This window comes from Aotus nancymaae, unplaced genomic scaffold (assembly GCF_030222135.1).
Source record: "Aotus nancymaae isolate 86718 unplaced genomic scaffold, 86718_ANA_hifiasm-v0.15.2.pri h1tg000011l, whole genome shotgun sequence".
Lineage (NCBI taxonomy): Eukaryota > Metazoa > Chordata > Mammalia > Primates > Aotidae > Aotus > Aotus nancymaae.
In genome coordinates, this window is record NW_026988422.1 from 4,116,988 (window position 1) to 4,141,058 (window position 24,071).

Genomic DNA, 24,071 nt, shown 5'->3' on the forward strand with positions numbered 1-24,071 from the left:
TCTCTCCATTTCCTTTCTACATTTTCTACATTACTACATTACATGTAGAAAAACAACTAGAGATACGGAGAGCTCGTGTGTGTGTGTGTGTGTGTGTGCGCGCGCGCTCACTTCTATAGACATGGGTTACACCCCTTCACTGATAAGCGATGGACTCACGGAGAACCATGCAAATTGTGTTTTACATTTCCGTGTTTAGGTCATTTTTTACTGAGGCATGCATAGTCATTGGCAAAATTTTCTTAGAGTGAGCTGTGCATTTTGTTCATAATATCAACACTATTTTTCATTCCCTTTCTCTCTAGTGTGATTTAATTTAGGCAAAATAAAATTGAATTCTGATGGATGGCTTTTATTTATACAACGCATAAGATGGGTTACCAAATACCGGAGTGCTTGACAATTTGGTTTAGGGTGGATTTCAACTGCTGCCTCCTTACGCTTGGGAATATGCATCATTTGTAGTGATTTTCACTACTCTTGACAGGTGATCTGAATAATCCGGTTGCTCTAGTTCTGAATGTCCTCAGTAACCTGATTTGTTTGCACTCAGTTCTCTGGGCATTTGGCAATATTTGATCAATACTTAATGTACATCCACTGGACACCAAGCACAAGGAAACAGAGGTGAACTTTAATCTGTACACTCAAAGATCTCTCCTTAAATAACTAAATAAAAGGCTATTTTTCTTGGCTACTTTTCTTAATAGCTTGCACATTGCATTATGGTGTATCAAATACCAAAATGAGTTCAATAGACAAAGGAGATGAATACATATATCAGGGGTATGTTAAAGTTAATCATGATTCTGCATTTGTGATTCATATTTGTTTTTATATATTTTTATTTCAGCTGAAAGAGACATCAGTGTCTATTGTGGGGTGCAGGCCATTACAATGAAGATTAATTTTTGCACGGTACTTTTCTCGGGTTATTCGGAAACAGATCTGGCACTGAATGGAAGGCATGGGGACTCCCACTGCAGAGGGTTCGTCAATAACAACACCTTTCCAGCAGTGGTCATTTTTATCATCAATCTCAGCACCTTGGAGGGCTGTGGAAACAACTTGGTGGTAAGATTAGTGTGAAATTCTGTGCTAGATCTGGGGTCATAAATAAAAAATCTCTCCATTTCATGAAAGAATATGATGCCCAATCTATCTCTTAAGAAAAAAAAAATACAATGAAATTGAACAAATAACTTTCCTTTGCCTCTTTGAGGCATGCACTCCCGAATACACAATTCTATCTTCCAATAATGGTTCTGTTTATAGTAGTGGGGCAGTCAAGGGGCCTGAGGTCAGCTGTGCTCCTCTAAGCAGCATGATTTTGTGTGAGTGACGTTGATGGATCTGTCTTTACAGCGTAGCATTAGCCGTATTCCTCATGCTTTATAAGAAAGTATCTGACCATTCAAACCATGTTTGTTCCAGTGAGTCTGGCAGTGAGCCACTTGGCTTGCTGCGTTAGTGACCTCATTTAGAAAGAAAGATGAAAGATAGAATCGGAAGCTTGTAATCTTCTTTCATGCTTACCATTGAATGATCAACATGAGTGCTTTGTAACAAGGGGCTGTCAGTATTTCTGGTACAATATTCTTAAATGTGTGGGACTGTCCTTTGAATTTCAAAATGTTTATCATATCCAGTCATACCATGAAATCCCAGTAGCACACTACCTCTAATCATTGTGAAAATGGAAACATCTCTTTAAACATTTCCACCCTGAATTAGAAATGCTAGTTTGTAGCATTCATTTGTTTATGAATGCATTGAACACCAAAAACAGAATTGAATAAGGAATTGACTCTCCAGTGAACTAAAATTAATTGAAGTGAGTATATTGTGATTTGAAGGGAGTATTAGTTAAATAGTTACACTGAAATTCATTTACTATTTTTTATTTTGCTTATTTAAATATAATCGTATTGGTAAATTAGCAAATATGAAAAAGGAAATGCAATAATAAACTTGATCACTTAGCCCAGGGAAGGAGATATCGACTTTTCTCTTTACAAGTTATTATTTTGTATTAAGGAGAAAGGATTGATTATTCCAAGGCCAGGGTTTCTAAGACTTGGTGGGAGATGGAAGACAGAGAAAATAGATTTCTTTGAATCTTCTTCTTTATCTTTTCCCAGAGGGCTTTTAGAATATTGTGCCCATGACCGTTTCCAAACCTGCAGCTTGAGTATTGTTGACTCTTTTTATTAAAAACGTTTATTCAACTCTGTGAGTTGTGTACAGAGAGGTTATGAAGTGGGCCTAAGGGAGAGTGATGCAGGTTGATTATTACAAGTCCCTGTTCTGTGTGGAGGGAAAGAGCCTATGTGGAGATGAATCGCAGCATTTCCACGTCTCCCACCGTGCCCTGAAGCCTTTCCTTCGCTTTCTTGTCTGAATGCGTCATCTTACCCTGCTGCCTAGAAAATGATTCAGGAGAAAAGCCAGGAAAAGTGTGCAACGCGTGTGCTGTTTACCTTTTTAAAAAGCTGAGTCAGTCTGCTATAAAAATTGCTAGGCTGGGCGTGGCGGCTCATGCCTGTAATCCCAGCGCTTTTGGGGGCCGAGGTGGGCCAATCACCTGAAGTCAGGTGTTCGAGACCAGCCCAGCCAACATGGTGAAACCCTGTGTCTACTAAAAATACAAAAATTAGCCAGGCGTGGTGGCATGTGCCTGTAATCCCAGCTACTTGGGAGGCTGAGGAAGAAAAATAACTTGAACTTGGGAGGCGGAGGTTGCAGTGAGCTGAGATCATACCACTGCACTCCAGCCTGGGTGACAGAGTGAGACTTTGTCTCAGACAAAAAAAAAAAAAATTGCTATATATATGTGTGTGTGTATTTTTTTTTCATAGACAGAATTGGTTTGTTTAGCCATTGAATCCAGCAAGTACTGGGAGGAGGGGAAGATTTGCTTATCTTTCATTTTTTGCCTTGGATTCTACCAGCTTTGGCAACTGCTCTAAGAGCATTCCTGCATGGGAAACAATTAAGTAGGCTACTGAGTCACTGGATTGGAATCAAGATGTTTTCATTCGTAAAGATTCTTGTCCCATTTATAAATTAGCTAGGTAATTGCCACAGCTTTACCCATGTGCTGTTAGGTTCATGCATTAAATTTACTCTGTTGTTGAAAATCATCATAGATCTTAGTAATATAGTAGTGTCTGCTAAAATATTTATTGAGTGCCCTCTTGTATTTGACAAGGTAGAAGAAACTAGAAGAACTCTCTGGTATTATGAAGGTCAAAGAATTATTGATTATTCCTAAAATGGTGGATCTAAAATTTTAGTAAGACTGGAGAATTCAGTGAAAGATAAGCAGACCCAAGGAAATATACAGGGATAACATTTTTACATAACTTCTGGAAGTTCATGAACCTCCAAATCCATCTATAAACTATTATCCTAGAAGTTGATAAGCATCTTTATGAACCAGAGAGAAAGACCCTGAGAAGATTAATCCTCAGAAAATGTATGACCTTCATTCATTTGTTCAAAAAGCATTTCGGGGGCCCAAGATGCTGGTAACTGTGATATGCTGAGTTTGCAAAGGTGGACAAAATGGTCCCTGCCCACAAAGAGCATCAATGATGGCTAAGGGAACTGCTCAGAGAGCAGGCTGCTTTTGCTCTGCCTACTAATATGTTAGAGATAAACACTGCATGTGGGAAGGCAGGGGAAATTCCTTGGGAAGGTGAGATCCTGAGGAGGAGTAGGATACGTTATGAGAAAGTGGGGAGAGTGACAGCATTATTGTCAGAAGTTGGAGCCTGGAGATATGAAGCTAACAGGGAAAAAGGATCAGATTAACAGGGTTGTTTTTTTTTCCAGCCATGCCAGAGAATTTTGCTGTCATCCATAAGTGTTTTCAGATTACTTATTGTAACCCTCTGAACCTATAATCTCTCTTCTTTCTTTTTTATAAAGTATAAGTAAAATGTCTTTGGTAAATATGAAGTTTCATTTATACATGTCACTTATAAATTGCATTTGGATTGTATGATTTCAAAACCTTCTCATTTTACAGTTGAACTAGACCCTACAATTGATCTTGCTTAATGTTTTATTTTGCATATGAAGTGCCTGGATATATATACAGCTATTTAATCATTAAACTGCATCTACCATTCTAACAGGTATCCACAATTTCTGGAGTCAGTGCTTATGGAAATGCAACTTCAGTACAAATAGGAAATATTTCAGGATACATTGATACTCCAGACCCACCAACAATCATCAGCTATCTACCTGGGCTTCTTTACAAATTTAGTTGTAGTTATCCATTGGAATACCTGGTTAATAATACCCAGCTTGCTTCGTAAGTTTGCATTTTATTCCTGCTTTCTCATATTGAATTTTTGCTTCGGTCAGTTCATATCTTTCAGGGACTTAGAAAGGTAGCAGGATTTATTGAAAATAGTTAAATTGAAATAATGTAATGGGAAGCATATTAGGTCATATATATATACATATGAATAATGATCCGTAAGAGACCCAAACCATTTTTTTCCCCAAATTAAGCTAATTCACACTAGCCAGTTGTCTTTCTTGGGTTCTCCACTCCCTTTGCCCAACAGCTTTGAGAGCTTTTGCAGCCCTGAAGGCCCTGTAGTGTCCCCAGTGTGTTGGCATTTGGTAACTACGTTGCTGAGTTTTGCTTGGCTCCCCTCTCTGCCATATGCTTTCACTGCTGGGCTCCGCTGCCCCAGATCCTGGGATCTCCATTCCTCTGTTGAGCTGTCAGCTGGATGGGTGCTGCTGATTCTCCCAGAACCATAGCATGGCCGATGGACATGGAGCTCCAAATATGGTCTGAGGGTGTAGCCTTTTGTTTATATCCATGTATTCATTTTTCCCAAAGCGTATACTCCAGGAGAGGGCTATGTCCACATTACAATATAATCTCCTGGATTTGTTGAATATTTTTGACAAAATGGGATGATTAAGTGAATGCTTTCTCCAATTTTAGGGTTTGCTATTATTAAGTCTTAGTTATTGCTTAATCTTAGTTATGAGGAAATGTGGAGGCCACATTGTGCTTCAGTGAAAAAATATTCATAGCTGGTTTTAATAGTACAGTGATGACAAAGACCTTGGTCAGAAGCAAGGCGTTGATGTGGAAAATGAGAAAGGAAAGGCCTTGAGTCAAAACAATATGGGTATACAGGGAAACATCTCTTACTCTGCCCCCCACTCCCCACACGGAACACATTCCTGAGCTTTATTCAAATCCATGGAAATTCAGTGATTATTCAATTTCTCACTTACCTACTATTTACCATCCAATGTTCTAGCAATGAACAAAGTAAAACAGATTCTCTGATCTCATGAAACTTCTATTCTAATGAAATCGATGAAAGTGTATTTGTATCAGATTCAAGCCTTTATCTGCCGAAAGTCTAAGAGTAATGCAAAACAAACAAAAAAGATTACTTTAAAAATAAAATGATTGTAAAGCACAGCCTGTCTTTACTTGTTTCCTCCTGCTTTTTATTATTTTATCTGTTCAGAGATTTAAACAGTATAGCAACTTCAAGCATAATTAACAGTATGTCAGAATTATTCAGTTTTAGTGCTTTAAATGTAACATCTAGATATCACTTTTACTTTAACATCTCACGAGTGCTTTCCTTCTTCTAAATGTGTTTTAGGTCCTCAGCTGCTATTTCTGTGAGGGAGAACAATGGCACCTTTGTCAGCACTTTGAACCTACTCCTTTATAATGTAAGTTGATGGGCGAAGGATGTTATTTTCTCTTTCACTGTTGTGAGGAGTCATTTCTGTGAATGGCTTTTATATAAAAATCTACTGAAAGCCACATTAACCCTGTTATGTCGTGGTAACATTTATCTATTTTTGCTACCATTCTCATATATCTTAGTGATAAAGGTGTAATAACATCTCCATTAAATTTTCTTAAAGTTGATAAGTGATTTAAATTTGATTTCAAAAATGTGATTTTAAATAATAACTTCAAATGTCTATCTACATTTATGTATTTATTTATTTAGGTAGGGGTGTGTGAGTAGCTACAGTTAGCTTCAAGATTTGGGAAATAATTTTTTTATGTGTGATACAAAGATTTTAACAGTACAAATGGTGTTTCCCTTGGTGGCATCCTTGGTGATGAATGTGTTAATATTTTTGATATGGGTTTTGGCTGATGACAATTCTGTCACATCTGAAATAATTTGGATTGACTACATAGCATTGTCTAAATTTTTGTCATGTAAATATTGACAGTGGCAGCAAAATGTGAAAAATACATGGATTTCTATTTATAACTGTAACATTAATCCCCCAAATGATATTTTCATGTTGATTAAAAATTTTTATTCATACATTTTAAATGCCTGATTTAAATATCAATTTTTCAATCTATCAACCAACATTTTTGTAAATTATGAATCTGATTTTTGCGTTATTATTCATGCCATCATGGCACTGAGTTATAATTCATGCAACTGATTTAAAAGTCAGTGCTTTATACTTTGAATATAATGAGCTATAAATATTGTAGTAGGACATTTTCCAAAGGCCTTTAAAAAAATCATGTTTATAAGTTTGTAGTCTGACACCACAGAGTTCTAAACAACAAATTAAAATGTGTTAGAATCAACATTGCCTTTCTGTCGTTTCTAAACTTTCTTCTGCAAAGAGAAGCAGCCAAGATACTTGGTTCTATAATACTCAGCAAACATGCGCCAATATCTGTTTTTGATATGGCCAGACATCTACTATTGTTGTTAAGAATATTTATAGAACTTTAAACTGGAAAATTTCTGTCTGTTAATTTACATGCATAAGCTCTCTGAGATAGAGTTGAGATTAGTAGTTGGATTTAATATTATTTATTATAATTGAGTGAGACAAAGATGAGAATTCCTGATTCTAAAAAAGAAAAATATATATCCATATGACATTTAATGATACTGTTATTTTCTGTGAAATTAAACTATTCTCTCATTGAAGTAGCAGAAAATCAAAATTTAGAAAGTGTGGATTTCAGGAAAGCTTTGTTATTAAGGTCTTTCTTTTATTATTAGAGATGATATTGTAGCCTGTTGCTAACAAAGTATGAACCTTCAAAGAATCTCTGAAATTTTAATGCTTAAAAATGTCTATAATTTGATGATAACCTTAATATTTTAATTATACAGTAACCAACATTTGATATTAGACTACAAGTGAAATAGATGTTGCCCAAATACTTCTCATTTTAAATCAGCTATAGAGCAGTTTTAGTTTGACAGAAAAGTTGATCAGAAAATAGAGATCCTTCCCACACATAACCACCACCCTTGGACACATTTTTTTTCTATTATGTGCATCTTGTATTAGTGTGATACATTTGTTAGAACCGATAAACCAATATTGATACGTTATTAACCAAAGTCCATAGTTGACATTTCTTTTATGTTTAGGCTACCCTTCCTCTTGTACGTGCTATGGGTTTTGACAAATATAAAATGGCATTTGTTCATCATTTCTGTATAATACAGAAGAGTTTCAATGCCTCAAACAAAAATTTTTTAACATAGTGTCATCATAGTATTTTCCATGTTACAGGATATTTAAAAATCGTAATTTCCACGAGAAAAAAATTTGGGTATACTTTCATTAGTTGATGCAAAATCATATTTATTATTTGTTTGGAATATTAACATGTAACTAGCCAGATGTAATTTTTATTGTAGCATTCCAAATAAAATATTATAATCTTTAGAAGCCATGAATTCCTATTTCACACACAAAGTTTTTATTTCTAACCCTCGAGGATAATGAAAACTTATATTACATCCCTACTACTTTCGTTTTCTGATTTGTTATTTAGAGAGGAAAAGTTGTACGCAATTCGATGTAGCACCATAGTTTATGTGTTCTGGGATTTATGTATAAGTATACTGAGAGTAAATTATATTTAGAAAACCAATGACTTCTATCAACTATGTGATTTTCACTGCAAACTACTAGTTGAACTGTGGCTTTATTTGGTGTGATATAAATATGTCAGTTTTGTTCATTGTGGAAATGGAAAGTAAGTATGCCTTTGTGTATTGGAATTCTACCGAAAAGTTAGATTCTTCTAAAAGACTGGACAATCAGCAAATTTTAGATAAGGTTATTATAATTGTGAACATTTTTTAACTATTGGAGAAAAATTAAAATGGATATAATTGACTTTAGGGACAATATATTACTGAGTAAAAGCCACCATACAAATTGAAGTTGAAAAATTACCTCTTAGAAGAAATTTCAGTAGGAAAAAATTGATGATTCATAATTAAACCACAGCTGGATCATACGCCACTTGCAAGATGACTCAGCAATATAATATTGTAAAGAAAGTAAGCATTCTTCTGGACAATATTGATTCAAATATAAGATGAAAGGGCTGTATAGTTAATGAAGTGTAGATTACTTAGGGAAGTTGGAAAGGGAGCTTGAAAGATAATTGTATAAAAATACTACCTATCAGACATGGTTAGAGGAGCCATTGTCACTTATCACCGAAATACAGAAACAAAAAGGCTGAAGAGGGTCACTTTTTAAGTATAACATATCTCTTATTTATTTGGCTTTATCTGGGAATAAAATGTTCCATATTCACATTTTTTTCAAAAGTAAAGCATCCAAACTATTACTGTTTTAAATTATAAAATTCAAAATACGTTGCTTTCTTCCAAGCCTTTTAAAGAGAGTATGGTTGATATGTTGTCTTTCCTGATGACTTTAAGATTTTATAAGGAACATTAGAAACTTTTCTTTGCTGCCAAACAGCAATGTCTTCAGAATTACTAAGTTTAGAGAAACAATTGGCCTCTGCATTAAATGATGTGACTACTTAAACATGGAGGGTGTTTTGGTTGGATTTTGCACTCTATTTTTTTTTTTGGTTTTCTTGACTATCAAATTTTACGTGCCACTTCTTAATTTCCAATTCGATGCTTTAATCTACTGTGGATTTGAGAATGATACAAATAAGCTCTCTAGAATCGGTGTAAAATAAGGGTTGAAAAGTAAAAATGAAGTCCTGAGATACCCTTTTATAAGTGACCCCTAAGGAATTTGTGCAGGAACTATATGGCATGTATTTTAGCAGCTTGGAGAGTGTGTTTGTCTCAAAAGCTGACTCTTGCCCTATAAAAAATATAATGTGCATATACCTCATTTTGGTTTCCTGTGTATTATTATTTAAAGTTTACATCTTGAAGATATTGTTATATTCTAGAAATTTGGTTCTTCTGTACTTTCTCCTATTATGCCTAGAAGAAAATTTCTGTTCCTGTATCACTTTAAAATTGTCTTACTTTGGTTTTCAATTAAATTTTAACAATTTCAAATTGCCAGGTAAGTGATTTTGGGGAAATAAAATATTAGCAGAAGTATAAGACCTACAGTGCCAACAGCAAAGGGCTTAAATTGAAGCAGATGTAATTTAAATAAACTGATTATTAGCCTCTAATATAATTCAAATAAATGGAATATTAATTTAAGTAAACTAAATATTGACCATTGAATATTAACCAAACTGAATATTAACCAATGGCCACTGGTTATAATTTAGATATAATAACCAATGACCACTGAATATAATTTAGATACACTGAACATTAGCCACCGTATATGATAAACTATGAAAAAAAAGGTTTATACATGGAATCAATTTGTTACATGGATATGGCTTAGTAACAGTTCTGCCAAGAAACCAGAGGGTTACATAAATCCTTTTTGGATTGGTTCTTTAGATTCATGTTTATTTATTTTCTCTTTTGTTTTCTAACATTGTCATTTTAAGTGGTAAGTGTGCTGTTGTTGGGAAAGTAATGATAGATTGTTTATTGTTTCATCATTAGGATTCAACCTACAACCAGCAGTTAATTATCCCCAGTACAGGATTACCCTTGAAAACCAAAGTATTTGCAGCTGTGCAAGCCACTAATCTGGATGGCAGGTATTTGCAAACTCTTATCTTTTTCAGGTTAAAACACTTTCGTTGCCTAAACCCTCATGAGTCATAAAGTTGGCCCATTGATTTTTAAACCCAGTTTGAAAAGTCTTGTCATTACGACAGCATTTAGGCATGCTACTAAAAAGAAACCACAAATGACAAAGTTTAAGAGGTGACACTCATGTTCTGTCATTACTTGGAAAATAACAAGTCTTCCCATAAAGAAGGGGAGTGGTTCTTGGAAGGGGGCATGGGGAGATCTGGGATGCCGGAATGTTCTATTTCTTCATCAGAAAGATGATTAACCAGATATAGTCATTTTTATGAACACTTGATTTGTTTGCTTTTCCATATGTACATTACTCTTCAATATAAATTTATTAAAGAATGAAAGGACTCTTTGCATAAGAGTCTGTGTCAAAATTACATAAAGTGGTCCCCAGTAATATCTCTGTTAAAAAAAAAAAACTATTAAATTTTAGATGATACTTAAGAAAACTCAGAGCAATCAAACTGAAAAGGAACTCAAAAGCTGAAGATCTAATCCTTCCCTACAAAAAATGTAATGTGAAATGGCTTATTTTGGGTTGCTCATGTATTATTATTGAAACTTTGCATCCTGAAGAGATTGGTATACTCTAGAAATTTAGTTCATCTTTACCTTCCCTCTTCCTGTCCAGAAGAATACTTCTGTTCTTGTATGAGTCTTTAAAACTGTCAATTAGCAATGCAGGATTTTTTCCATTTTCTTGGCATTTACTTCCTATGGATTACTATTTTTTTTTTAATAACATCAGAGTTAGAATGGACTAATGTATAAATGTGAGCAAAATCTACCCTTCTGGGAAAAGGTTGTGGATGTGGATGTGCCTCATGGCTTTCTCCTCCCTAACACGGTATCTACTGTGGACTCCGTAATCATCAAACCACTGATCTGGTATACAATTTATGCTCTAAACTCCCTTGCTGTATTTGGTATTATAATATCATTTGATTCTGTTAGGGACAGTAATGTCTAGAAACTAAAGGCTATTGTTTATCGTGAACACATAAGCAGCTATATAGCTCATTTTAAAGTTTGCTTCTCAGACTTTGACCATTCAGCTGTCTTGTACACAATTTTTTTTATGACACTAGCCTTGACTCTCCTTAATGTGAAATTGACAATTTGGTGTGGATTTTTAAACACTTTGAGTTCAGGAGAAAGTTATTACTTTTAAAAAAATTTTTATGGGTACATAGTAGATGTAATTATTTATGGGGTACTTGGGATGTTTTGATACAGGCATGCATGTGAAAGTTTTAATAAACAAGAAACTTCTGCAAATAACAAGTAATTAACAGTTATATTCCATGGGATAAGAAGTTTGTCGGTATTTACTTCCCTTGTATTAGTAACTAATACCCAAAAGGAAATTCTGACTCTAGATTATACTTGCTTACATTCTTTCAGATGGAATGTTTTAATGGATTATTGCTACACAACCCCATCAGGAAACCCAAATGATGACATTCGATATGACCTCTTCCTTAGGTAAGACTTAGCTGTCTAAGTATTGTATTGATACCAAAGACCCAGTTGTATGTAATTGAAATGGAAAATCTAAGTCAGGTAAATTATAAAGCACTATTATAGCTTATGAATTTCAAGTTTTACATTTTGAACTTTAAGTCCTTATAAAACTGAAAGTATAAAAGTTGAGAGTAGTTTTCAACACAAAATGCTGATAAGGCTATTGCTGAATCAGAGTTGTAAGTTCGGTCCACCAAAGATGTTTTATTCATGTTTAGGAGATATGGGAATATTTCACTGTCTTAGGAAAATCATGGTTAGGATATTATTCTCAAGAAAAGAAAGGCAATAGAAGTTACTATTTATCTGCAGCTAGACTATCTCATATGTCAAAAGGAGAGTAAAATTAAAGCAATGGTCTGGATAATTTAGACCCCAAAATACTGTTGTTCATTTATCAGTATTTAGTATAAAACTATAATATAACCTACCAGTCCTTCTTTTATTAGAGACAATAACTTCAACCTCGTTCCCCAATAGACAGTGATAGAGTGAATGTAATCTACATTTGGGGAAAGAGGACATTGATCATAAAACCATTCAATCATCCTAGTTCCTTTTCAGCATTTTTATCTGACAGCAGAACAGACTTGAGAGTCAAATAATGTCTTCTAATCATGCTTATAAAATGCAGTTGGCTCAAATCACTGCAGCTTATTGACACATGATGGAAGCAATATAATGGGAAACCAAAAGAATACACTTTATTGGCTAATCAAGGGCAAGACGATGTACAGAGGGTATGGTCAGACTGTTACTCTTTCATATCCTATTTCTGGAAATGTTACTTTGGGCAACATTTTTGGGAAAAAAAAGTCAGTATGTATCAAAGCCTTAAAAGTTTCCTATTCTTTGATTCCAGCTTTACAAATTGTGAAGTATATTTTAAAATACTTTTGATGTTCTGGTCTATCAGTGATATTTAAAGTAGTAAAACATGGCAACAAATGGTATATTCAGCGATAAGGAAAGAGCCAGGTGAATTATGGACAACCAGTAGGTCGAGAGTCCACATGGGTATTGCCTTCATATAAACTTCTATATTAGACAGAAAAAACGGTTGGCTTTCTCTCACCTTCTTCCTTTTTGCCTTGTTGGTATTTCTATCTTTGAAAATGTGTGATTATTTAACATTTAAAGGTATTAAAATATCAAGGAAGAGGATTATCATATATAATTGTATGTATAACTTTAAAACTTTGGAGTAAGGAAACTGTCTTCTGTCCAAATACTAGAAACCACAAAATAACATATTGAAAATTTCATTACATAAGAATGAAACTGTACACACACACACACGCACACACACACGAAATGTCCAATGTCAAATAACAAATTGACACAATTTACAACTTATACAACAAACCAGTAAGGGCTTTTTTTTTTTTTGCACTGAACTGTGGAGTATATTTCATTAATATTTATGTAAAAGTAAAATCTTATTATTATTGTTTTAATAATAATAATTTTATTATTAAAATAATTTTGTTTTATTAAAAAAATTTAATAAAATGTTGCTTTAAGTTCTGGGCTACATGTGCAGATCTTGCAGGATTGTTACATAGGTACACACATGCCATGGGGGTTTGCTGCCTCCATCCCCCCATCACCTATATTAGATATTTCTCCTAATGTTATCCCTCCCCAACCTGTCCACAGCCTGCTATCCCTCCCCTAGCCCCGCAACCCCCAACAGATCCCAGTGTGTGATGCTCCCCTCCCTGTGTCCATGTGTTCTCATTGTTCCATACCCACCACTGAGTGAGAACATGTGGCATTTGGTTTTCTGTTCCGGTGTCAGTTTGCTGAGAATGATGGTTTCCAGATTCATCCATGTCTCTGCAAAGGACATGAACTCATCTTTTTATGGCTGCATAGTATTCCATGGTGTATATGTGCCACATTTTCTTTATCCAGTCTATCATTGATGGGCATTTGGGTTGGTTCCAAGTCTTTTCTATTGTAAACAGTGCTGCAGTGAACATACAGGTGCATGTGTCTTTATAATAGAATGATTTATAATCCTTTGGGTATATAACCAGTAATGGGATTGCTGGGTCAAATGGAATTTCTATTTCTAGGTCCTTGAGGAATCGCCACATTGTCTTCCACAATGGTTGAACTAATTTATACTCCCACCAACAGTGTAAAAGTGTTCCAATTTCTCCACATCCTCTCCAGCATCTGTTGTCTCCAGATTTTTTAATGATTGCCATTCTAACTGGCGTGAGATGATATCTCAGTGTGGTTTTGATTTGCATTTCTCTAATGACCAGTGATGATGAGCATTTTTTCATACGTTTGTTGGCCACATAAATGTCTTCTTTTGAACAGTGTCTGTTCATACCTTTCACCTACTTTTTGATGGGGTTGTTTTTATCTTGTATATTTGTTTTAGTTCTTTGTAGATTCTGGATATTAGCTCTTTGTCAGACGGGTAGATTGCAATTTTTTTTCCCCATTCTGTTGGTTGCTTGCTTGCTCTAATGATTGTTTCTTTTGTTCAGAAGCTCTTAAGTTTAATTAGATCCCATTTGTCTATTTTGGCTTTTGTTGCCATTGCTTTTGGTGTTTTAGTCATGAAGTCCTTGCCTAGGCCTATGTCCTGAATGGTTTTGCCTAGGTTTTCTTCTAGGGTTTTTATGGTGTTAGGTCTTACACTTAAATCTTTAACCAATCTGGAGGTAATTTTTATATAAGGTGAAAGGAAGGGGTCCAGTTTCTGCTTTCTGCAAGGCTAGCCAGTTTTCCCAACACCATTTATTAAACAGGGAATCCTTTCCCCATTGCTTGTTTTTGTGAGGTCTGTCAAAGATCACATGGTTGTAGATGTGTGGCATTACTTCCAAGCCTCTGTTCTGGTCCATTGGTCTATATCTCTGTTTTGGTACCAGTACCATGCTGTTTTGATTACTGTAGCCTTGTAGTATAGTTTGAAGTCAGATAGTGTGATGCCTCCAGCTTTGTTGTTTTTGCTTAGTATTGTCTTGGCTATGCAGGCTCTTTTTTGGTTTCATATGAAGTTTAAGGTGATTTTTTTCCAGTCCTGTGAAGAAGGTCAATGGTAGTTTGATGGGGATGGCATTAAATCTATAAATTACTTTGGTCAGTATGACCACATTCATGATACTGATTCTTCCTAACCATGAGCATGGAATGCTTTTCCATCTGTTTGTGTTCTCTTTTACTTCCTTGAGCAGAACCACTCTTCTTAATACATAAAAGAATTTACAAGAATAAGAAAGAAAAAGGCCAACACCACAACAGAATTTGGGCAAAGGACGTAAACCATTTTCAGATAAAGAAATACAAATGACTCTAAGTTATGTGAAAAGATACAGAAACTCATTAATTATAAGACAAATATAAATTAAAATTATAGGGTGATAGTTCATTTTTACTCTCAAATAGGGAGTAATAAAAACTTTTATCCATATACTTTGCTGATGTAGCTCTGGAGAAGTAAGCATTGTTTTCATGTACTTCTCGTGAAGTCCAAAATGGAGCAACATTTATAAAGGGCAATGTGGCAATATCTATTAAGTGATTCTAGAGATGTATTTTGTAGATAATCCTGTACATGTTCACCATGATATATTGCAAGGCTATTCATTATTACTTTGTTTCTAAAAAGCAAAAGATTAAAAAAAATGCGTGTACATGAATAGGAAACAGATTAAATAAACTCTGAAACATGTCCATGATGAAATACTATACAGCTGTGGAAAAAGAATGATGAAGCTTTCTAAATATCGATACAGGTAGATCTCTAAGGTAGACTGCTAAATCTTTAAAAGGCAAGGTACAAAACAGTGTAGACAATTTGTTATAATTTATTTAAGAAGGGAGGACAATAAGAATACATTGCTTCTGTTTTTATTCTCATATGCCCTGGGAATGATGTGAAAATAAATGTGAATGAAAATAGATGTGAAAATAAGTAACATCACCGCTGGCAGGTTTCTATGTATTTTAAATTATTTGGAGTTTTGAACTATAGGAAAGTATAATTCTACAAACTATTATTGCAATCAGAAACTGATCTGTTTAAATTTTATGATCCAGGTTATTTTTGTCATATCTGTTGAATTGGCTTATGCTCTTATTAAATATCTGTAACATGGCATGGTTCTGTTAGCTCTTAATGTAATAGCAGATCCTTAACACTGTAGAAATTAATTTACAAGTCCCAGTAGGTTGGTACTTTCCAGTGATGTCCTGTTTGCACATCCCCTAAAATTTAGCTGTGACAAAGACCCTCAGACCACCGTCATTGAGAACGGCCGAAGCCAGCGGGGCCGGTTTTCATTTGAAGTGTTCCGATTTGTGAAACACAAGAATCAGAAAATGTCCACTGTCTTCCTGCACTGTGTTACCAAGCTCTGCAGAGCGGATGACTGCCCCTTCCTTATGCCGGTATGTTTTTAAGGAACTTTATTCTAAGTTGTTGAATTGATCTGAGCTGAACCCTTATCAAATGTCAGAAACTAATTTCTGCACAGAAAGTGGATATGTGTTAGGTCAAATAGTTTGATGTAGGATTTATTCATTTGTCTAGTAAAGGTCTACTAAACATCCTACTTTGTGCCAAGCATTATACTGAGGATAAGAGATGAGGTATGCACAAATTCTGAATGTAATTATATTATCCTTTAGGATCATGAGATGGTCACAGAAGAAAGCAAGATAAAAATCTTATGGTGCAAAGGCAGATAAATATATGGGTTGAGGTAGGAGGTAGCATTCACAATTGTGACAGAGATGAAACAGAAGAGGTTGAGAGGATTGGTGGAGGAGATGAACTTCAGCTGTTACTCTGAAGATGGCTGAACCCCAAAGAACCAAAATCGAGAGTGTGAGAGACATTACTGACCAAATGATGGTCAAAGACACAGACACATAATTTAGTGTGATCAGAGAGCTTCTAGTTCTTCAGCAGGGTTTTAGAGCAGAGTAGAGATGATTGGAAAACCTGGGGAGGGAGAGGACTGGTGCTAGAAAGGTAGATGATTGTGGCTGGATGGTCAGAAAATCACTTATATTAAAAGTTAAAAGCAGCCGGGCGCGGTGGCTCATGCCTGTAATCCCAGCACTCTGGGAGGCCGAGGCGGGCGGATCACAAGGTCAAGAGATCGAGACCATCCTGGCCAACATGGTGAAACCCCGTCTCTATTAAAAATACAAAAAAATTAGCTGGGCGTGGTGGTGCGCGCCTGTAGTCCCAGCTAATCGAGAGGCTGAGGCAGGAGAATTGCTTGAACCCAGGAGGCGGAGGTTGCAGTGAGCCGAGGTCGCGCCACTGCACTCCAGCCTGGCGCCTGGTGACGGAGTGAGACTCTGTCTCAAGAAAAAAAAAAAAAGTTAAAAGCAATGAAAGGTGTGCATCTGAATTGCGTACAGCCACCATTAACATAAAGATCTATTTAGTATGAATAAAAAAATTCTATTCTGACCAGCTGTCTAGGGTCACATCATTATTAACCTCAGAAAAATGCAGGCCCTTTTTAAATTTGAAATACCGTTAATATGTTTATATTTATGTTCAATTCATGCATAAATGGGAAGCTATTTCTTCATGCTCATTGATCCCTTTGGACTAATAAGCTATGTCAGATGGGGGTAAATGGTGAGTCCACATTACCTGGAGTCCATGCTGACCAGCATTTCCGGGAAGGATTTATTAAAGGCTTGAGAGAAATAAAAGGAGAAAAGTTTGATAAACACAGCACTTTTTCAAGAGAGCCATTGAGCTATGTAAATTTATGAGACAGAGCACAATTACAGCAGGAGGAAATAAGAAATGTGGCCCACGCCAGGGTAAGAAACACTGGAGCGGTTACATGCAAAGTAATTAAATAAATTCATGGAAGGAAATGAATAAAATTAAACATGTGGTGTCTCTTCCAAAAGAATCTACTTTCCAAATGGCCATAAAGAAACAATTCTGTACTGGTGTGGAATTTCATTTGTTTTCATTAACACCTCAGATTTGCAGCCACAGAGAAAGGAGAGATGCTGGGAGGAGGACGACTTGGAGCCCCCAGAGCTCGTCCGGCAGCGCGGTGCTCTCTGCTGGTCCCATCATTACTCGGAGTGGTAGGAGTGCTCCTCCTTCTGTGTGTAGTAATAGACGATTCCAAAATGCCTCGTTACTTGGCTTCTAACGAGAACTCGGAGTGGTTCCTAAACAGCACTAATTAACCGTGAGACAAGATAAACGGCTAAGCAACTTTAATTTCACAGTGGTTTTCCTGTTTACTCAACTTTCACACAAAGGGCAAGATTGTTTTTACTACATTTCTTGTTTACACACACACACACACACGCACACACGCACAATATAAAGGGATATAGAATTTGTAGATTTAAGTGAGCGTGAACCCAGAGATAAAACGGAGATGCAGTGTAAAAAAATCAGAAACTAAAGCCAGAAAAACTGGTTCTAGGTTTAGCTTTTGTGCTAACAAGCTATGTGACTAGAGATTTTACTTCATTTCTCTGGACGAATGTTTCTTCATTTTTAAAATGAAAGTTTTAAAAAGTAGCCTTTAAGATTTTTTTCTAACTCCATAGTTCTAAATTTGTGTCATAAAAGAGAATAATTCTGATTCAGATTGTATGCTAATAATGTTTTCTCCATTTTATATCAACCTTAATGCTGTTATTATGTTTTAGTTATATTTTCGATACCTTTTCTCCCATGCTGCTCATCCCACAGTCAAAAGAAAGTTTTGCTTGAAATAAGCAAAACAGCAAATAGTGGTTTTGGCCCAAAAAATTCAGACAGTTGCTTTAATTACTTTCTTCCCTGTGTTCATGTAGACATAACATTATTTAGAAACAAACTAATCTGACTTTTTAATAATGCAGAGATGTATTAAATGTGAAATTTCAAACTTAGTCCATACTTCCTAAAGATTTTTGGTATGTGTTGCCACTGGTTTAAAAATGACTCGTCTGTGGCTTGTGAAAGGCCCAATTTTGATCTCTATCTAGCTGTGAGAAATAGCTCATAGAATTACATTGAATGAAAACTCAGTTCTTGTTGCCGATAGTTAGGATTGCTTTTGGGTAGGCACAAGAAAAGAGATTCTTATTTCCATGGAGCTTATCTAGAGCCAGTGTGGTATAAGAAAACAACTATTAAAGTGACATTTCTTCTGTTCATCTTGGGTAGATGGCTTTTCCTCCTTAATTACCCTCTTACTTCCTTCTTGCCTATGCCAAATAAGTATTACGAATTTTAAATAATTTGTTAGCTGTATTCATCCATTCTTATGCTGCTAACAAAGACATACATGAGACTGGGTAATTTATAAAGAAAAAGAAATTTAATGGACTCACAGTTCCACATGGGCGGGGAGTCCTCACAATCATTGCAGAAGGCAAAGGAAGAGCAAAGGCATGTCTTACATGGTGGCAGGCAAGAGAGCTTGTGCAGGGGAATTGCCCTTTATAAAACCATCAGATCTCATGAGACTTACTCACTATCATGAAAACAGCATTGGAAAAACCCACCCCCATGATTCAATTACCTCCCATGACCTGTGGGAATTATGGGAGCTATAATTCAAGATGAGATTTGGGTGGGGACACAGCTAAACCGTATCATTAGTATAAAATAATTTTTAAAAATACAAAAAAAATTCTAAGACCCCCGAAATTCCAGTAAAGATAAATAAGTGGAAGTCTCTAATTCTAACATAACTAACCAGCTGTCCAAGTTTATAGGTTTCACCCATCCCATGTCTAGTTGCCCAAAATATCTATGTTAACACCACTAAGAGGTACCACAATGCCTCTGATGTCATGCCTGGATTTCTTTCTGATTTTCAAACGCCTTTCCACCTCAAGAATGTCATTTATTGCCCAACATGCTAGAGTTGTCCCGGAGTCACCTCGGGTTTCTCCACTGGCAGAGCACCCAGAGGAGCACACTCACACCTTCAGGGTCCCCTTGAATCCTCCCTCATTCTCTCTGGAATTATTTTTAAGTAATTTTGCTAAATAACATTTTGTCATGGTCTTCATTTTTTGATCATCGTGGTGGTCTCACTACTTGGAGGAACATATATAACAATGTTTACATTGTAACACTATGATATCCATGAAGAAATATATGTTTTAACATTCCACATGAACACAGAACTCAGAACTCAAGCCATATCCATCCACAGGCAAATCCTGTACAAACTTCATGTTCAGCTTCATAACCAGAACTACCCTTTTTCATTAGTTCCATTTTATCAGCTAGAATTTATCTCTCCAGGTCCTGTGGCCAATTTTATATAGACAAGTCCAGTGTCAGGCTTGATTTGCTCTCTTCCAAGCTCTCTAATACTGGGAGGTTTTGCTCTATTTGCTCAGTGAACCACTCCTTTTCCCTTGACATCTAGCTTAGGTCAACTTCAGTAAGTTGTTAAGCTTCAGAACTCCTGTTTTGTTTTGCTTTTTAATGAAATCAAGTCCATTCTGGCTATTTTTTACCCAACATTGTGTGTTTTTTTTACTTTACTTAGGAAAATCTTCACGTCCTCAAGAGGCAACCCACAAGAAAAATTTTCCAAAGTATTTTTATTTAAAACTTCAGAATGCTATGTTCTCACTCATAGGCGGGTATTGAACAATGAGAACACGTGGACACAGGGAGGGGAGCATCACACACTGGGGTCTGTAGTGGGGGAACTAGGGGAGGAACAGTGGGGGGTGGGGAGTTGGGGAGGGATAACATGGGGAGAAATGCCAGATGTTGGTGATGGGGAGGAAGGCAGCAAACCATATTGCCTAGCATGTACCTATGCAACAATCTTGCATGTTCACATGTAACCCAAAACCTAAAACACAACAAAAAATATATATATAAATAAAATAAAATAATAAAAAAATTTAAAAAAACACACAAAACTTTAGAATGCTAAAAGTGCTTACTTAGATAGGGAAATGCTTATCAAAGGGTCAATTCTGGAAATCCAAAGCACCACCAGAAAACAATGCGTAATTGTTTTGTTTACTTAAATTCCTATGGAGAAACCCAAGCCGTATTCTTGTCCAACTAGTATTGTTGAGTTTTGTGAGTCGTTAATAATTCATTTGTACATACTTGTATAGTCCCTACATGGGACTAGCACTCTTCTAGGAACTGGGAGTACGATAGAGAACAGGCCACAGACTGTCCTCAGGGATCTCAGAGTTCAGAGGTAGGAACAGACTATTAACAGATATAACACTGTGAAAGGAAAAAGGTTGGAGCTTATTAACTTGAAATGTGTGGTCCATTTTACTACATAGGTTATTGAATATTTTTTTAAGAAATAGTTTTCTAGTGCTAAGAGAAGAAAATGATTCCGCATATATCTTTGGTGGTCGTTTTTTCTATTTATTTCAACTACTTACATGAGAAAGCAGAGAATGACAATTTATCTGCCATTTCTGACTTTCAAATGGCTGTGGCATTGCTGCTATGACCTTTCTCCTATAGGCTCTCAGATAGATAAATATACTAATAGAGAGCCCCAAAAGTTTGGTATTCCAATCAGTTCTAATTCCAGAAGGCTTCAGGTGTTTCTTTTAGCATTTATGTACATGTCATGACCAAGTGGGTTCGAGGGAAAAAACAAGTCTCCTGGAAAATGTCTACCTTCCCTTGCAAGGCTAGGCAGTGCTTTGATTTTTTGTTTGTTTTTTGTTTACAATAATACAAAAATCGGAGGCTATCAGAAATAGCAACTAGATAAAACAATTCTCTCTACCTTTATCCACTATCAAATACAATTCCAAATAGTATTCGAATATCACAGGTTTCAATTTCAACCACCTGCCAAAGATAGTATGCTTTCGTTTTTCAGAGTCCTGGAATCTGGATTTTGTGGATCCAGTCTCACTTGGAAAAGGGAGTGTCTTGTCCCCACACAGGGAGATTTTGTCCACAGCCAAATCCTCATTAGTGATGACTGAGATATTGTTTCTATAGAAGTGTTGGTGGTAATACGGGGAGTCGGGGGAATAGTCTGACTTTTGTTAACCTTAGGATGCAGAAAATAGCAGGGAGAGCATCTAGTCATAGCACCTTTGTCTTATTTGGGACACTTACTAGAAAGGAACTTTCTAATTTTTAGTGGAAATATTTTAAAGCAATTAAGTATGATTTCTAAAAAAGGAATAGCTTTTAAAAAGAAATTTTGGAGCCTTATATATTCTCCTCCTACGTTCCAGTGAAGCAGCTCATCTTGAGAAAAGAGCACATGGATATTTTGGAAGAATTGATAAAAGTCCATTCATCCCACCTGTTTCTATGAGAAGGCAGTGTTAAAAAGTAGTGTTGGTTAGAGGTTAGGATTTTTCTCGATGTTCTATAATAAAAATATTTTTTATTATTCTTTTTGTCCTATAGCAATGCATTGCAGCATTCTAAAGAATCCTGAGTGCTGTATTAATTTTGAGCCTTATACTTCAGGATCAGACAGCAGAACCATCTTTTCTGCCAAAATTTCTGTCTCTGAAAATAAATGGAATCAGATATTTTATAAATACCTCACCAGGTTCTCTTATTACTTGTTTTAAATAATAATCCTAAAGTTTCATAGCTTAAGATATTCATCTCCATAACCAGAAATATTTTTCATACTTGCTCAGCTTATATTATTTTAGAAAAAGGACTCTGAAACTGAGCTTTGTTTTAAGCATATGTTTACTCTGTCATAAAGGCTGTGACAGATGGAAATTTCTTTATCTGTAAAATGGGAGTAACAATAATATCCAAACCATATGGCTTCTGTGAGAATGAAATGTGATAATATACGGAACAGCACTTTATGAGCTATGTGGTTTTATACACATATTGATTGTAATAATATTTATACTACGGAAATAAACAGTCAGTTGCACACATTATATGGTTCAAATAACAAACACAAATATGAAATTATTTTTATTTCAAATATGAAATATGAGCTTATTCAAGCTCAAGGGTTAATAGCAACATGATGACAAATTGGACAACAAAAATCAGGAAATCAGGTAATACGTTCATTACATCTATTATTGTCTTTGTCAGGGAAAAGTGAAAAATCAACAGCTTCAATCTTTTACTTAACAGATGCAAATAAAACTACAACTCAAGCTCAGGAGTCGTGTTTTCCTTTCATATAGTTATTAAGTGTAAATTTATCTTCTTGGAACTTAAAATGATGTGTTTGCAGATTATGTTGGGCAAATTGGCAATACATAAAATAGAGTGGCACTAAATAATGAATATTCTGTAGAAAAGAATAATAAATGGCAGGTTACAGGGCCATAAAAAATGTAATAGCTGTTAACAATTACTGCCCCCACTGACCTGACTGGAGAGCTAATGATGAAACAAAGTTGGCAGGCGAGAATACAGCACAGTATGTATTTTTTCGATTATGTTTGCATACCCAGGGCAGGGGCAGGATGTGGGCTTGGGAAATAGAAAGATGGTGAAATCCAAGACATAGGAATCGGGGCATGGAAAAGCAGAATGGTTTAGAAGGACTTTCATTTTTGCTTTACTCAAGGAGATCATGGGTGGAAGTTAAGAGGAGATGTAGGTAAAATGTAGGTACAAAGTAATTATGAATCAGAATAAGCAAAGGTAAATATGTGGACAGACGATATCACTTCTCTTTTCCTGTTTTTCCCCCTCAGATGAGACTCCAACCAACAATTCACAACTTGGTAAGATAATTAACGTATTTTGCTATGTTTTTTACATTTTTCATGATCAGTTACAAAGTTATAATTATCTAAGTGTACTGAGCTCGAGTTTTACAAGTTTGGTACATTTTAGGTAATAGTTCACTGAGGGTTTTTGAGCTCATATGTGGTCTATTGGTCAATTTTTAGGATTTGACAGCTTTTGTGTATTTTTGATTTTGGCTGTCCGTGGACAGCCTCTAAACCTTACAATCCTTTGGTATTGGGTTGAATTAAAGTCAAATAGATTGTAACAAAATTCAGTGCCATGCTGCTATTCTATAAGATGTGGATGAAAGGTTTTGCAGGTAAAATTGGCGCCTTTACAACTGGGTGTGTTTCATTACTTGCAGGTTCTCCAAGTGTGCCTCCTTTCCAGCTGAACGCCATCACCAGTGCACTGATATCAGGAATAGTCATTCTGGGAGTTACAAGCTTTTCTCTTCTTCTATGCTCACTGGCCCTTCTGCACAGGAAGGGACCCACCAGTTTAGTGTTGAATGGCATAAGAAACCCAGTCTTTGACTGACTATAAGTCCTTGCTCTCTGGAGAAGGCTTCACTGACTAAACTCTGTGTGACTGCAGTCAGTGTTCCATCTGAATTTCATGTCAGTCAGCGTTCAATATTTGTAGGTTTGATAAATTTCACAGTGTAGTGTGTCAGTATAATGATAGTGAAAGAAGTTTATAATATTGCTCTTGTCACTTATGTGTGTGGCCAGCCCTATTTTTATGCCACCAATGAATATACTGATAATAAGTGAAAAATATTCAGGACTTACAGGATCAGTAATATTTCATTTTATTTCAATTTTCTTTTGATT

The 24,071-nt window shown here is 35.7% G+C and overlaps 1 protein-coding gene across 1 annotated transcript in view; it reads left to right on the plus strand.

The window, feature by feature from the left end:
- ZPLD1 (zona pellucida like domain containing 1) overlaps positions 1–23,775 on the plus strand; it is a 40,290-nt gene extending 16,515 nt beyond the window's left edge. Inside the window, exons 3-11 of the mRNA XM_021667022.2 lie at positions 854–1,074; positions 4,143–4,324; positions 5,658–5,730; positions 9,864–9,961; positions 11,412–11,492; positions 15,776–15,947; positions 17,519–17,627; positions 23,199–23,228; positions 23,600–23,775. Of these exons, the coding sequence (XP_021522697.2) occupies positions 854–1,074; positions 4,143–4,324; positions 5,658–5,730; positions 9,864–9,961; positions 11,412–11,492; positions 15,776–15,947; positions 17,519–17,627; positions 23,199–23,228; positions 23,600–23,775 (1,142 nt within the window). The remainder of the gene's footprint in view (positions 1–853; positions 1,075–4,142; positions 4,325–5,657; positions 5,731–9,863; positions 9,962–11,411; positions 11,493–15,775; positions 15,948–17,518; positions 17,628–23,198; positions 23,229–23,599) is intronic.
- The last annotated feature ends 296 nt before the right edge of the window (positions 23,776–24,071 follow it).